Source organism: Pocillopora verrucosa, chromosome 14 (assembly GCF_036669915.1).
Source record: "Pocillopora verrucosa isolate sample1 chromosome 14, ASM3666991v2, whole genome shotgun sequence".
Classification (NCBI taxonomy): Eukaryota; Metazoa; Cnidaria; class Anthozoa; order Scleractinia; family Pocilloporidae; genus Pocillopora; species Pocillopora verrucosa.
Window position 1 is genome coordinate 17,129,372 of NC_089325.1, and position 14,137 is coordinate 17,143,508.

At 39.7% G+C, this 14,137-nt stretch overlaps 1 protein-coding gene across 1 annotated transcript in view; it reads right to left on the minus strand.

The window, feature by feature from the left end:
- LOC131772470 (dynein axonemal heavy chain 3) overlaps positions 1 to 14,137 on the minus strand; it is a 71,354-nt gene that overhangs the window by 18,059 nt on the left and 39,158 nt on the right. Inside the window, exons 50-67 of the mRNA XM_066161441.1 lie at positions 12,564 to 12,702; positions 11,515 to 11,705; positions 10,300 to 10,395; positions 9,992 to 10,183; positions 9,354 to 9,487; positions 8,433 to 8,595; positions 8,126 to 8,248; positions 7,886 to 7,945; positions 7,223 to 7,381; positions 5,811 to 5,879; positions 5,026 to 5,226; positions 4,154 to 4,309; positions 3,753 to 3,848; positions 3,278 to 3,382; positions 2,292 to 2,425; positions 1,448 to 1,565; positions 681 to 734; positions 442 to 528 (exon numbers count right to left, since the gene is read on the minus strand). Of these exons, the coding sequence (XP_066017538.1) occupies positions 442 to 528; positions 681 to 734; positions 1,448 to 1,565; positions 2,292 to 2,425; positions 3,278 to 3,382; positions 3,753 to 3,848; positions 4,154 to 4,309; positions 5,026 to 5,226; positions 5,811 to 5,879; positions 7,223 to 7,381; positions 7,886 to 7,945; positions 8,126 to 8,248; positions 8,433 to 8,595; positions 9,354 to 9,487; positions 9,992 to 10,183; positions 10,300 to 10,395; positions 11,515 to 11,705; positions 12,564 to 12,702 (2,277 nt within the window). The remainder of the gene's footprint in view (positions 1 to 441; positions 529 to 680; positions 735 to 1,447; positions 1,566 to 2,291; positions 2,426 to 3,277; positions 3,383 to 3,752; positions 3,849 to 4,153; positions 4,310 to 5,025; positions 5,227 to 5,810; positions 5,880 to 7,222; positions 7,382 to 7,885; positions 7,946 to 8,125; positions 8,249 to 8,432; positions 8,596 to 9,353; positions 9,488 to 9,991; positions 10,184 to 10,299; positions 10,396 to 11,514; positions 11,706 to 12,563; positions 12,703 to 14,137) is intronic.

Here is a 14,137-nt window from a genome sequence, read left to right on the forward strand (position 1 = left end):
TAATACATCTATATTTTCCATTGTATGTTTGTCTTGCTTTTTTCCCTAGAGTTTTTTTAATATTCTGACCTTTTTAAGCCACACGTTAACTGAAAGAAGCAGAGTATTTCACCTTGTTATATTACCACAAACATTTCCAGACATTTCGGATATGACCAAATTCAGACGTACTTAGTGTCATTATATACCGCGTTTTTCCTTTAACCCTTTACACCCTGACATCAGTATGCAATTCCCCATACTGTTCACTATACATTTCCTAAGGTGCCGTCAAGGAGAATTTGTTTAACAATCAAGAGTATTTTTAGTTGGTGATCAATACGTTTATTCTCGTGACTTTAACGAGTGATCCTGAGGTAACATTGTAAGGGGAAATTAGATGCTAGTCACTCTTAGGCGTGAAAGGGATAAAAACCAAGTGTTTTTCGGCCTATTACCAACCTGTTTGAACGTCTGTTTCAGCAGAATGGGTTCCAGTAAGGGATCCAGCTCCTCTCCAACGTTCTCTAAGAGAACTGGCGTCCCGAACTATCACAAAAGAGAAAAAAAATAAAATACTGCGACAAATTTCAACTGACTCTCAGATGTAATCCAGGATTGCGTTGGCTTTGCCTCACCTTGCAGTTATGAAAAATATCCTGACCCAATACTCACAAATTCAGCAGGAAAATAACGTTTACCTGAATGGAGTTTTCTAAAGTCCTCACGTAGTTCTGGTCTGACAATTTTATCACCTGGAACAAAACATTTAAAGAATATCACAATCGTTTTTCCTGCAAATCAGTCCTGTGGTAGTGGGCATAACTCTAGCTGTCTGAAACTTAAACTCTAGAGACCACTTAAGTCGGTAGTCAGTACCCCTATAATTTTTTCGAGAGATAATAAAGACTTACTTGGTGATATAGGGTAAATCATGTGAAATATGTTGTTGCAAAATGTGCACAACTTTGGTTTAAAAAGAAAACGGAGAAATACAAAGTGACACTAACACAGCAGCAGCAGTCCAACGTCTGCGCATGTGCAAACTTTATTAAGACTAGGGGGGGAGGGGAGGGGAAGAATTTTGGGAGGATCACATAGTTTTCAGGGGGAACGGAGGGGATATCAGTCGTCATCAACAGATTATAAAAGGGGGACCCTTAGAATATTGACTGCCGATCAGGAAGGGGATTATTAGAGAACTACAGGCCTTTGGGGATCAGATAAATTTTATGGTGACACAAACGAAACCCTCTGACCGACCCAGAAGGGAACGAAAGGAATATTGGCTGCCAATCAACTGCCAATAAGGGGGGGGAAGGGAATCAAAAGAATACGGCAGAGCCTTATGAGGGGATTAGTGAATTTTATCGTGACACCACCAAAATTCTCCAAGCTCTACCCCCCTTTCCCCTCTCCTGAGACAAATCATAACCTGTCCCAAAACTAACCGTTTAAAAGTCCTAACCTGTAAGCTGTTTGGTTTCTCCATATTCTTAATCCACTTGTTTGCCTGACCCTGAGGGTCTATCATCAATGGCCAGCGGTGAGAGTTCGTCACAATAATTGCGTTATCGAGTGAAAAACTGAAAAAGAAACGAGGCGCAGAAGAGGAAATCATTCACAAACATAGGAAACATCGTTTTGAGGCAATGAAATTAAAAAAGATCATTTACAAGCCGCAGAGGAAAATATATAGGATAAAATTGAAAACTAACTACTTCTCCCCGAAATAACAAAAATCAAGACATTTGCGAGTACAAAACGTTTTTCTCTCAGTATAAACGTCATCCAATCCAGTGGGTGCTAGAAAGAGGAAAACTGCTTGGACTTAATTTAAATGAAAAACGGTAACCTTCTTTGTCCTTCCTATACCCTAATGTGCGATCCTTAATCCTTTATACCTTAACGTTAGCATGGACATTCTCCGAGGAGAATTTGGTTAAAAAAAATTAGGAGCTTTTCAAGTTGACGATCATTTCCTTTCTTTTCATAAATGTTTGATTCAGTAGTTAAACCTTAGTGAGAGAATGGATGCTAGTCAACCTCAGAGGTTTAAGTGTTAAAAAATATATATAAAGTTTCCCTAGTAGTTCCCTCGCTTTACATCAGTGCGTAAGATCGCTCACTTCATCAACCTTCTAAGTCCCGTATGCGATTGATACTTAACTTCTATCAATTTCAACGCATTATCCACCAAACAGGAGAGTAGGCAAACCTATCAGCTGGTCGGTGTCGTTGTGATGTAACATCAAATTCTCTTGATGTATTTACAAGGAAAAGTAGAGCATCTTGAAGGGAGAATGACTCACTTGTCAACCGGCAGTCCAGCGATATGCCAAGCACGTGTTGATAAAGGATCTCCCAGAGTCGCCGACAACGAAAAGCTGTCTGACACTGGAACGTTCTTCTGTCGGCACAAACCCCACCATTCCTTGATACATTCCTGAAAAGGGCCATGACGTTAGTTAACGGGAACGGGGGGGGGGGGGGGGGGGTTCGTTTCTAAAGAAGCTGTGGTACTGTGTCGGTGAGGAGTATTACAAGATAATTTGGCTTTATCCCCTGAGTTGATAATGTCAATTGACCGCCGTTAAGAGTTTCAAAGCTGATATTTCGAGGTTTAGTCCAGCGTCAGAGCGATGTTGGAGTTGATGTTGTTGTTAGTTACCAGTAGCACTCATGAACTTACCATTAACGCTTTGGAGGCCCCCTGAGGGAGGGCTTCTGGTAAACTTTAAGTTCTAGACAGAGAACTTATGGATCAATCCCAGTATCTGAGCAACTACGTACTCTCCCCTCCCCTAATCCAACAACAGTCCACTGATAACAAGTTAGGGTTAATGTTGGGTTAGGGGAGGGGTAGATACTGACATTGATCTGAACTTATTGCAGAGGTGAGCTAATAAGTGGAGGGCGGAAGTTTCATCAAAAACTAACTATTTAAGTATCAAAATCCCGAGTCTCTACTTTATTCGACCGTCACCCAGATTTGAAGAATACCTTATAGAAAATGTCTTTAATTCGATGAAAACGTACACTATTTTAAGACGGAAATTGATGAAAATTTATTTGCTTTATAACGCGGCCTTATTATTCTTTCCACAAAAATCTCAAAGTTTTTTTGTTGCATTTTTAATGTAAGAGGTAATAGAATAGGTCCGTCTATCGAAGCAAGAACATTCTGACTGTGTAATACAATCGCGCCCCTCACAGAAAAGAGTACATTGTATAAATTATCGCAAAGAAAAATGCGTAAAAAGAGCCTTTGTTTAAAGAGAGTTTTACCAGCGTTTACCTGTCGAAACTCCACAGTGAATGGGCCGAGATAAGCCACAATGCCCGCCGACAACAGGACGTCACCAACGATGTTATTAAACGTCTCACCCAGCTCTTGGGCAACCTGAAAAAAAAAAAACTCATGGCCTTAAAAGGAGAAGTTTGCCACAGAAACCATTTATTTTTATCACCACCATTTGAACGTATTTACGAAAAATAAAATTTTATAGATTTGGAAATTCCAAAGATTAAAAAAAAAAATTCAAAATTTGTCCTCAAACATGCCAAAAATTTGATCAAGGACGCCGCCATTTTGAATATTGCTTAGCAAATCTGGCTACCCACTTGCGACATAAGAAACATTAGCTCACACCTCGGCTCTCGAATGGAATTAAATTGAACATTGCAATATAAATCAAACTTAATTAATTTCGACTCGAAACTACCCACAGCCGAACCAAAGAATACATTCGGTCTTTCGCACAACCGCTGACCTGAGTCCATCGGGTCCTTTCTCCGCCCAGTCCACTGATGAGTTTTTCAGCTCGCAGAAGCTTCTTGGAACACAATGCAATGTTTCGTTCCAGCTCCTGAGGAGATAAAAACAATTTCGTTCAGTTTCTTCAATTTGAAAGACGATCTTCTTGGTCATTGACACAAGTAAACTCGGAAAAAAAATGGTTAGAATGCTCCAGGGAGGAGTTGAACTAACGAGCCTCGGACGACTCAATCCCAAAGGCAAAGAAATGCTTCTCATCATACTATAGTTGACAATTTTCTCACTTCCCCAAACCTGTCTGTTTAACACTGTTGATATCATGGAGATGAATTAAATGCTGAATGCTACATCATTAAATTTTACGTCCACTTTTTAATTTTACTTGCTTTATCTCACCTGTTTCTTGTTCACTTTTGATCGGTAGTCATCGTTCAAGTTTTGTAACTTGTCCATGACTTCTTTTAACTCGCTTCGTTTCTCATTTAAGTGAGACATCTGCTGAGCCAGGAGGGATTCCGCTTCCTTCAGACGTTTGCGCTTGGGTGCGACGAGCTTGATCCATAAAACAGAAAAAGGTTAATTCATTGCCTTAACGAGAATTTAATCAAAGTGTCATAAAATTTAACATCTCTAACTCCCTTTATCGGACTGGTAGAAAAAAATCTATATGTATCCTTCACTAGTTTGTATCGAAATGACTAAAGCTGTATCAAAACGACTTTCTAACTGTATCAAATCTAATTTGTCGATGTCTCGAATCAGCTTCAATTTGTATGGACCTGTACCGAAACGAATTTTTATTGAAACGACCAGACTCCGAGCGAAAAGAGAACGGTTTTAGTTGACATACGCCAAGGATGAATATAAAAAATGAACATTTTGGATGATTACAAAATTTAGAAATTTGTTGTGCGTGAGCAACCTTAGACGGGAGTCCGAATTTACAGGTTTGGTATATGCTTGGTCATGTTTCTTATCGGTTTTATTCTTTAACCCTTTACACCCTAGTATCAGTATGCATATTCTCCATAGTGTTCTCTAAACATTTCCTCAGCTGCTGTTTTATAATCAAGAGCCTCTTTATTTGGTGTGCTTTTGCTTTATTCTCGTAAACTTAACGTTTGATTCAGGAGTGATATTGTAGAGAGAAATTAGATGCTAATCACTGTTAGGATTCAAAGGGTTAAAACATAGTAGCTCTGATATGTGTGTATCATAAACTCACTCTTTACGAAACATGAGATAACAAAAGGCGTGATACTTGTTACCTTGGCAACTCTGTCGTACACCTCAATGGCCCGCACCCACGAACACAGTCCTTCACAGGCGGACGACACGTTTTTGATAAGTGACGGGTGAAAGTCAGGATTGGTTACGTATTTATCTCGGATTTTACGGATTGTAGCAGCGGGAATGTTCTCTTTATCAAATAGCTTGAGACTCTCCAGGAATTTTAAATCACCAAGAACCTGTGGATGAGTAAAGCAAGAAAAAACGAGAGCAATTTCAGGAGAGAAGCTAACTACCACAATGGAACAATTTAGCAACAAGATACGGGGGCTTGAGACGCATAATTTTAATCGTGAGTGAGGATGGGAGTACTGTGGCTGAATAAGCGTATAGGGAGCGATTAGCAAATACACTGGAAATTAATGAAGCTTTATTTGGCCGAGTTAGATCAAGTCATCTTATTAACGAACCTCTCGAATCTAAATTTGCAAGCTTATAACGCTAGCTCATCCTCTTAAGACGCTTGAAATGCGGGCTTATTGTAAATCGGGGTTATTTGGTACTATCAACTGAGTTGATAACGTGAATCGGCTACCGTTAAGAGTTTCAAAGCCGACATTTCGAGCGTTAGCCCTTCGTCAGAGCCATCGACGAAGGGCTAATGCTCGAAACGTCAGCTTCAAAACTCGTAACGGTGGCCAATTTACGTTATCAACTCAGTCGATAACACTAAATTATCCTGTGACACTCTCCCACCGACGCAGCACCACAGTTTCTTCAGAAACTTACCACATTTATTTACTTATAAATCGACCAATCAAACCTTCTTGGAAGCCGCCCAATAGTCATCTACTTGTTTGCCGTCTACCATCTTCTTCTCAGCCTTCACTCCCTAAAAATAGAAAATTAATGGACGGGTAAACATGAACACCAAATTATCAACAGGACAAACTACAGTAACTACCTCAAAAGCACAAAGAAAGACAGCCCGGTCAGTCCTAAGCCCAGTTGTCTATTAATTGCCACACTTAAGTAAACTTCCGAGTGACGACATCTACCCGCCGTCAATGAAATGTCCGCTTTTACACTACCTCAAAATATTCTAATAAAGCTAAAAAGGCATCAAACGGCCTGTTTCAAACCTGTGGTATACAATGAAACAACAAAACAAGACAACAAATTTGTATTGTGGGAAGTGCTATCCTTCTAGAAAAAAATTTGTGTTAGTTTAGTTTGTACGACTATAACTAGCTTCTACGATTGCATATTCTCTGGTATCTGATCATAGACTACCTCAAAATCATTTTAAGTACTTTGCGCTATCTACAACTCAAGCTACACAAATAACTCATCGTTAACAATCTGTCTGTTACAAAAACCTGCCTCACTACCTAATCTTCGTGAATCTTGCACACGCCTCTGTGGCTCTTCGTATCCTGGAGAATCTATTAAAAATTTATGTCATCTCATATGTAAAGAAACTTTAAACAACAACCAGGGATTTTCTAAATCAAATGTCTTATTGTTTGAAAACTTCAGTGACAAATAAAACAAATGAAGCTCTTTGACTGCCAAAGGTGGTTAACATGTAACTTCTCACAATTTCAAAGAAATATACAGCAGCTTGAACGGAGGATATAAAAGTAGATGTTGAGAGTGAAATAGTTAACTTACAAAAAAAAAATAGCAAACTTAAATAACTGATAAAGTGCTTTTTCGATAAGGGTTGTACGACCAAAATCAAAGTAATCTCAAAATACCTTAAAGAATAAAAGATACTATCAGGGACGAAATTTTTCGATTTTTTAAATAATTTTCTCAGCAAAATTTGTGCTGATTCACTTCAGAACATCAATTAAAAAAAACATACTCGAATTCTGGAGTTTATAAGCTTTAAAATGATATGTACTTTCATAGGGATTACCTCAGAGCACTCACTTTCATAGTAATTTTTTTGAGACGCACCCGTAAAAGTATCTTGTAACCTTGAGAGCGAATGAGAACTCAAAGTAAAAACATACAAATGCCTTAGAAAAATGCGCGGGAAAACGCGGGCGACTACGTCGTGATTAATGTTACTCTTGCATTTGATTGGTTGATGAGCGGCGCGAGTTCTTTTGGAACAATCACAGAGCGAAGTAAAGCAAAACCAATGCCATCCCGGATTTCTACTCTAATACTGTTTTTTAAAATAGGCAAACTCGTTAATGAATTCGAAGTCAATGACTGACTTACTTTCAATATACACACAGCTTCCATCACCATTCGCACACCAGCGGGTGGGTTTGTCATGGCTTTGACCAAAGAAATATCCTGTTGTTTAAGGGTGTCCAGTGCAGATACAGCTGCATTTAATGCTGGCATGGCAACCGCCAACTGATCCTCGCACTCATCCTAAATTGTTCATAAACAAGTATACACAAATCTCACAAAAACAAAAATTTGGGGCACCTGCAAAATTTGAACCGGAAGTGTCAACTCTTTCCAGCGGAACACAAGTGTTATGTCTATAAATATGCAGGTGTTTCAGTCAAATGTTTCACTATTGCGAGCGAATGGCTCAGAAGGAAAGTTCTAAAAGGTCAAGGTTTTAAAGCTTGGTCAACGTGTAGAAGGATACTTTCGCTAATGTTGCCCTTCACAAAAAAATGGGTGGGGCATATGAACACGCGAGAATTTGAACTAATCTTCAAAAGTTCAAATGCCCGGAGATTGGAAGAATGTCCAGGCTTCAAATTGATGTACGCATAACTGAATCATTATCCTTATCATTATCATCAGTTCACTGAGAATCGGATGACATATTCCTACAGTTGATTCATCACGACAGATCCCAAGAAGTTTCCGTTGTAAATGCAAATGCTGTCATTGCTATTCAGTAAGTGCCTTATGAAGTACCTTGATAGCTTGGGCTTCCTGTGCTGCTGCATCAGCCGTAGCCTCGTCAGCTTGCACCACCTGTTGTGAAACAACTCAGCTCATTTTTTCACAATACCACGATCATTCACAAATCTTCAATATCGTCTTGTTTGGAACACAGTTATGTAACGAGCAAAATCAATTTTAAATTGACATATTCATCAGCAGAAGCTTAAGCTGTTCCTTTTGCTGTACTGTTCAGAAATAATTTATTTTCACCTGTTTCTTATCCTCCACTTCTAAAGTCTCGTCAGCAATGATTTTGATCAACTGCTCTGTCTCTTTACTGGTTTCAATCAACTCTGGTTGCAGTTCCTTTAACTCTTGCTGCATAATCGACACCTGACAATTTGAAAATAAAAGCCAATGAAGAGAAAAGAAATAACCAAGAGACACAAAATCCGACGCAAGTTGGACAGTGGGACACGTTGACACACATAAGATTTTTATCATCACGCATATGTGCAATAAAAAAGTAAGACAACATTCTTCATTTGTTTCTACAGATAAATCGTTATCTTTTCACCTGCGATGAAGCGAAGTCTAATTTCTCCAGACCTTTGAGATATCTTGTCTTCAGAGTTAGTATCTGGAATCGCTTTTTCCCGAGAAGTGACTTGAAAGTCTTGATCAGCTCCAGGTATGACGTGGGAGTGACGTAATTTCGCCGAAGAAGAACAGCATAAAACCTGAAAATGTTTTCCTAGTTATGTCGATAAACCAGTCTAGCAACAGAGGAACTTGATACCTTAGCAAATAAGCTTCCATATATGCAGTGAAGAAAAAATCTATCGTCATAAATTAGCATATAAATATCCGTAAAAAACCTAGAACCCATCGAAGGAGTAAAAGAGACACAATTCAAATTTTCCAGCATTTCTCAAAAAAAGCTGGAACTGATAGCACAAGAGACAACAACAACATTACGGCAGGAAGATTGAGTGCGTCAAGGCTTTGTTCTCTAGCATTAATTGCGCAGTGAACATACAGTGACGCCATTAAAAAACCAACTGTGTAGTTCAGAGCCAAGCTTTCGAGTTAGTTTCAAGTTCCTGTCAATCATTATTTTAACAGCCATCTTGAGGCTGAACCCAACAAAATGGCTTGAAATCCTCCACCTGTCAGTCATGTTTTCCCGACAGGTCCGCGACATGATTGACAACGGCTTGAGTTTCCACACGGCTTCCCTTGAATTATTTAGGTTGTGTTATCAATCGTGTAATACTCCTTTATACACTTTTAAGCCGTAATGACACCTTTCAGCCGTGTTCACGCGCACGTGTCTCTCTCTTAACCGAAACCTGTTCCATAATACTTCTCACAGGCAGCCACAGGTAGCCCTACAGATACTCCAATTCGTAATTTTACCTGACTTTCATCCGTTCTTGTCACTTTATGTAGCAAACATTACCGGTTAACAATAAGCAGTATTACAACTGTTGCGTACCTGTCTGATATTCCTCGCACACTCTGATGAAAGTGGTTGCACATGGAAACACATTCCCCTCTAATCTCACGAGACATTTCAACTTCGTCCAAGAACTTGTTTGCTACCATTTCTAGAGCGTCTTCGGGCCAGGCCTGAGGGAAATATATATATGTTTAGGCTTTTCACGATAATCCAAAAGATAGCATCGCTTTTGGAGGGTTCCTGTCATAATTTTGAAACAAACACCGACTAACTACCCCTGCTAACATTTAAAAACAAACTGTCTGTGACAGGTAAACGCATTTAGTACAGAAGGGCTCTTACCAACACAGCAGTCAAATGTTGAACATGCGCACTGGGAGTCAAATTTAGCCGCCGTGCACCAGCTTTCCGCGCAAATCTCCAATGAAAACATGAGATACAATCGTTGTCACGCAAAGCATGCGAAGAAAATCGTAACAATCATGGAAAGCTTTATCTAAAAGGTTATACGCTTTTAAAACATCGCGACTTATAGACTTGTGTGGTCGTTTGCAGAGCACGCTACTTAGCCATTACGACGTTCACACATGCGCAGAGGTTTGACCGCTGTGTTGCTGTTATCACTGGTTCCAGAATTTTTCAGTAGCTTAATGAATGAACGTTGAATGTCTAACCTGAAACCAGTCGATGGTGCAGCAGTTGATCAGCGAAGGAAACATTCTGAGTCTGTTTCTAAACGCGTCTCCGATGGGACTCATACACAGAACCACGTGCAAGTTACGGCGAACCCGCTCAATAAAGAAGTTATACATGGCCAGAGGACTGGAATCCACCTTTAGGTTTCTTTCTTGAACAATGTTCTGCATCTGGTTAGAGAATAGAGAAAACCCATTTTTGACAATTTCCAGGTCGTTCGTGACCACAGATCTCGAGCTTTTCTTTGAAAACAGTTCAAAAACCAAGCTGTAAAATCAAAAGCTACCTGTTCTGTGATTTCAGCTTTTTCGTCAGACTCATAGATGTTAGGTACCTCACCAGTGTTTAGGATCATGTTGATATCCTCCAGGAATGCTTCATCCTTTAGACCAAAGAAGAAAGAAAAATTAAAGGTAAATCCAGAAACACATTGATAGCATATTTATACTTGGGAGGAAAGAATAACATTCGTTAACGATTTATTCAATTTAATTGTGATCATATTCCTCGACGGGAATAAACGGGCAGCTTCAATGTTCAGCTGATTGAAGTGCTCAATTAGTATCTCTGAGGCAAAGGTCCGAATCCCATCGAAGCCTGAATTATTTCAGACAATTTCTTTGTTTTCAGTTCCCTGGCAAGGATCATTTTACTAATCGTGAAACAGCCGCAGGTCGAAATACGAATAACTTTGTTTCATTTTGATCAACAGATTGTCTTCGAAACTAAAAGCAACCGTTGTAAAAACTAAGGTATTCACTTCAATTATCCTTTCGTTGACGACTCTTCCCTGATTTTTACTCTTTGTTATCTTTCCTCCAGCTACTATATATTTTGACAGATTGTGGTACGTACCTCTATGCTACTGGAGGCATTTTGGTAAATCGCAACGTTTTAAACCCCCAAACAGATGATAAACAACACCCCCATGCCTCCATAAAGGTTACCTAAATAAAACACCCTCTACTCGTTGTTCCCAAGATAGGCTTTGTGGAGTGAGTTCAGTTATGTGTTATGGGTAAAACAGAAAACATCACCGCAAGGCTCTTGTGATTAAGACATCACTCTTTATTCCCAAACACCTCTTGCTGATGTCACAATGACTTCCAAATTTCATCTGGAGTTAGATCATTTAACTCATTAGAAAGGCGTCTACTTTGCTTAAATAGGTACCGCGGTGGCCTGATGCTTAGAGGGTTGGACTCTGGGTCGAGAGTTCGAGACCTGTGTTGTGTTCCTGGGCAAGTCACTTTACTCTCATAATGCCTCTCTCCATCCAGGAGTAGGAATGGGCAGCAGTGAATTATGAATGGGAAGCCTCAGGAAATGTTTGGATGTAACCTTGCGATCAACTAGCATCCCATCCAGGGGAGGGTATTAATACTCCTAGCTATTTCATGCTATTGAAACTGGGATGAGCTCCGGCTACGCGGGTCACTGGGTTGGAGTACAGACTTACCATTATTAAAAACTTTTAGCGTCACAGTAGTTGAAAACTGACCTTGAGTTGGTGGTCACCAAACAGGAACACTGTAGAAGCTCCATCGAAGCCTGCCTTTCTCAGCATCTTTTTTAAATCTTCTCTCCATTCCGTGAATGTGTATGTCTTGGTGATTTCGATTTGGAAGAGTTCATAATCTGACATGAAGGCTGCCAGCTTGGTTACACTAGCACGACCAGAACCGCCGATACCTATGGACATATTCAAAAAAAAATCTATGAATGTTATAAATCCTAAGAACAGGTTAAAGACCTTTGAAAACTATTAAAACGTCATTAAATATATCTTGCTAACCAAGCACAAGAACTGTAATGAGAGTATATCGATCGGGGTGTCTTAACTGTAAGCGACCCACGACTTAGGGCTAAGGGCTGATATTCTCTTCGTACATTCTCGAGCATCCTTGAATAATAAAGGACTTGTTACACGAGTGGAAAATAACTTTAACCTATTAGCCCCATGGCGTTACGAGTGCTTTCAAGCCAAAAACATACAATTTAGTTGCGACAATTTAAAACAGTCATCAATTTTCTGTCAGAAGAAAGCTACGAAAAAACCTTTCACGCACACGCCAGAAACCAGCACACTAAGAAAGGTCATAAATTCTTGAACAGATTTGTGTCTAAAATTCTTGGAAAAAACTCTTCACTCTAATAGAGTCTCTCTCTATTCAAGAACCTTAACCGTTTAACTCCCAAAAGTTACCAAGACAGAATTTCTCCTTACACTACCAATACAGTATCAAGCATACAAATGTCGAGAATAAAGAAGAAAACTACAGTTTTAATTACAGTTAAGGATCTACAAGTTGATCCAATATCAAACTCTCCAAATTGACATCATAAGAATCTAATGGCAGGCAGTAAGGAGAATTGCTCATGAGATCTTGGGAGTGAAAGGGTTAATGGCGGATAGAGGGTAGAATGTCATAAAAACCTTTCGAACTACTTTGAAGCAATCTGCCATGGACCGGAAAAACATACGGGAGGTGGGGGTAGGGTTGGGGTTGGAATACTCCAAGGAACTTCAATATATGGAAACCGGCCTACCTACTAACAGCGCATGCCCATTGGGCTGGCGGAGGACTCGACAGATCCTAGACACGTGTTCAATGGCAAATCTGAACATGACCAGGTCCATGGGGGCTTTGCTTGACATGTTGTAATCTTCTAGAAACCCTTCCATTATCTTCGAAAAAGGAAACAAACACAAGAAGTGTAAACTCTAATGGTCTGCATAACAACTCTTGATGCGAGCATTACTAGATAGATACCTGCATATCTCTTACTTAGGAATTCGCCGAGATAATAAATGCCTGCAAAGGGCTTGTCAAAGTACACAGGACTCTTGCCTGTCTACTGTTCTGAAGAATTGAAAGCCGCTTATGTTGTTAACAGGCAAGAGAAAAATCGACACCTAGTACAGCTCTTTTATTGACCACTAGGACAGAGCGCCGAGTGCTCAGTGCGTGTGGTGCGCTGATTTCCACTCTAACCACTAGTTGATTCGCTTGATAGTATTCACGGGAAACATCACGCAGAATTCCTGGACATTTCGCTCCTCGTCGAGTTCGCTACGTTGGAGTTCGCTACATGTTCGCCACTAACATACCGAATTCGCTGCCTCTGTTAATTCACAGTATTAATTTCTCTTAACCACAAACCACAAGCATTATCTGTTATTTATGCCCCCAACTGCGTGATTGCAGTTTTTTTCCTACTTGTTGCGAGGTAGCATTTTATAAGTTAACCTGATTGGAGGGTGGAACGTAATGGCGAAGTCAACAAAATTGTAAGTTTCGTTCCACGAGAGCAGTAACACAACTTCTTTGTTATAGAACTCTGAGGCATTTACCTATAATTTGTTGTGTCGTGGAATGCATCTCTGCTAAAGTGCCAAATCCGAACGCTTAGCGGGATCAAGAAAAATTAAAGTTTGCACAATAAGACTGATATTGAAATTTATCGATCAGATAAGTGGAAAAATGTGTAGCACTTGTATGCAAGTAAAAAATGGATAGTTATTTAAACAAAGGAATGTTTCATAATCATCTTCTGAGACTTTTTACTCATTTACTTACAGTGTGGTGTCGCAAAACGCAACTTTACAAATTTCGAAAAGCTGAACCGAGATTCAAATGTTTCATGCCCAACAAAGTACACTGATATGAAAACTATTAATGCTCATACATTAATATTCCATTCACGTTCTTCCCGAGACTATTACTAACATTCCCAACTCGCTGCCTCTGTTAATTCACAGTATCAGTTTCTCTTTTAACCATCACCCACAAAAAACATCTGTTGGATGAAGCTTCCTTAGTTGATCGCAGGCAGTGTTGCATTTTAGATAACACTTAATATGTCCTCTCCGTTTTCAACGAAGTGTTGGCGTTTGGGCCAACATTTTAGGCATCCTCTCCCATCTTTCAAAATGCTTAGTCACTGGTGCGCTGCATATCTTGTCCTGTGCATGACGTCTCCCTTAAGTCCTTTCCAATAAGCACTCGTGCATTTCAATAACGTGACGGTGTTTTGTCTTTTACTTAACCAATGGACAAGGCAAACAGGTGCGAAAAGATTGAAAAGGTCATAGACAGGCCTACACAGACTCCCCTGTGTGG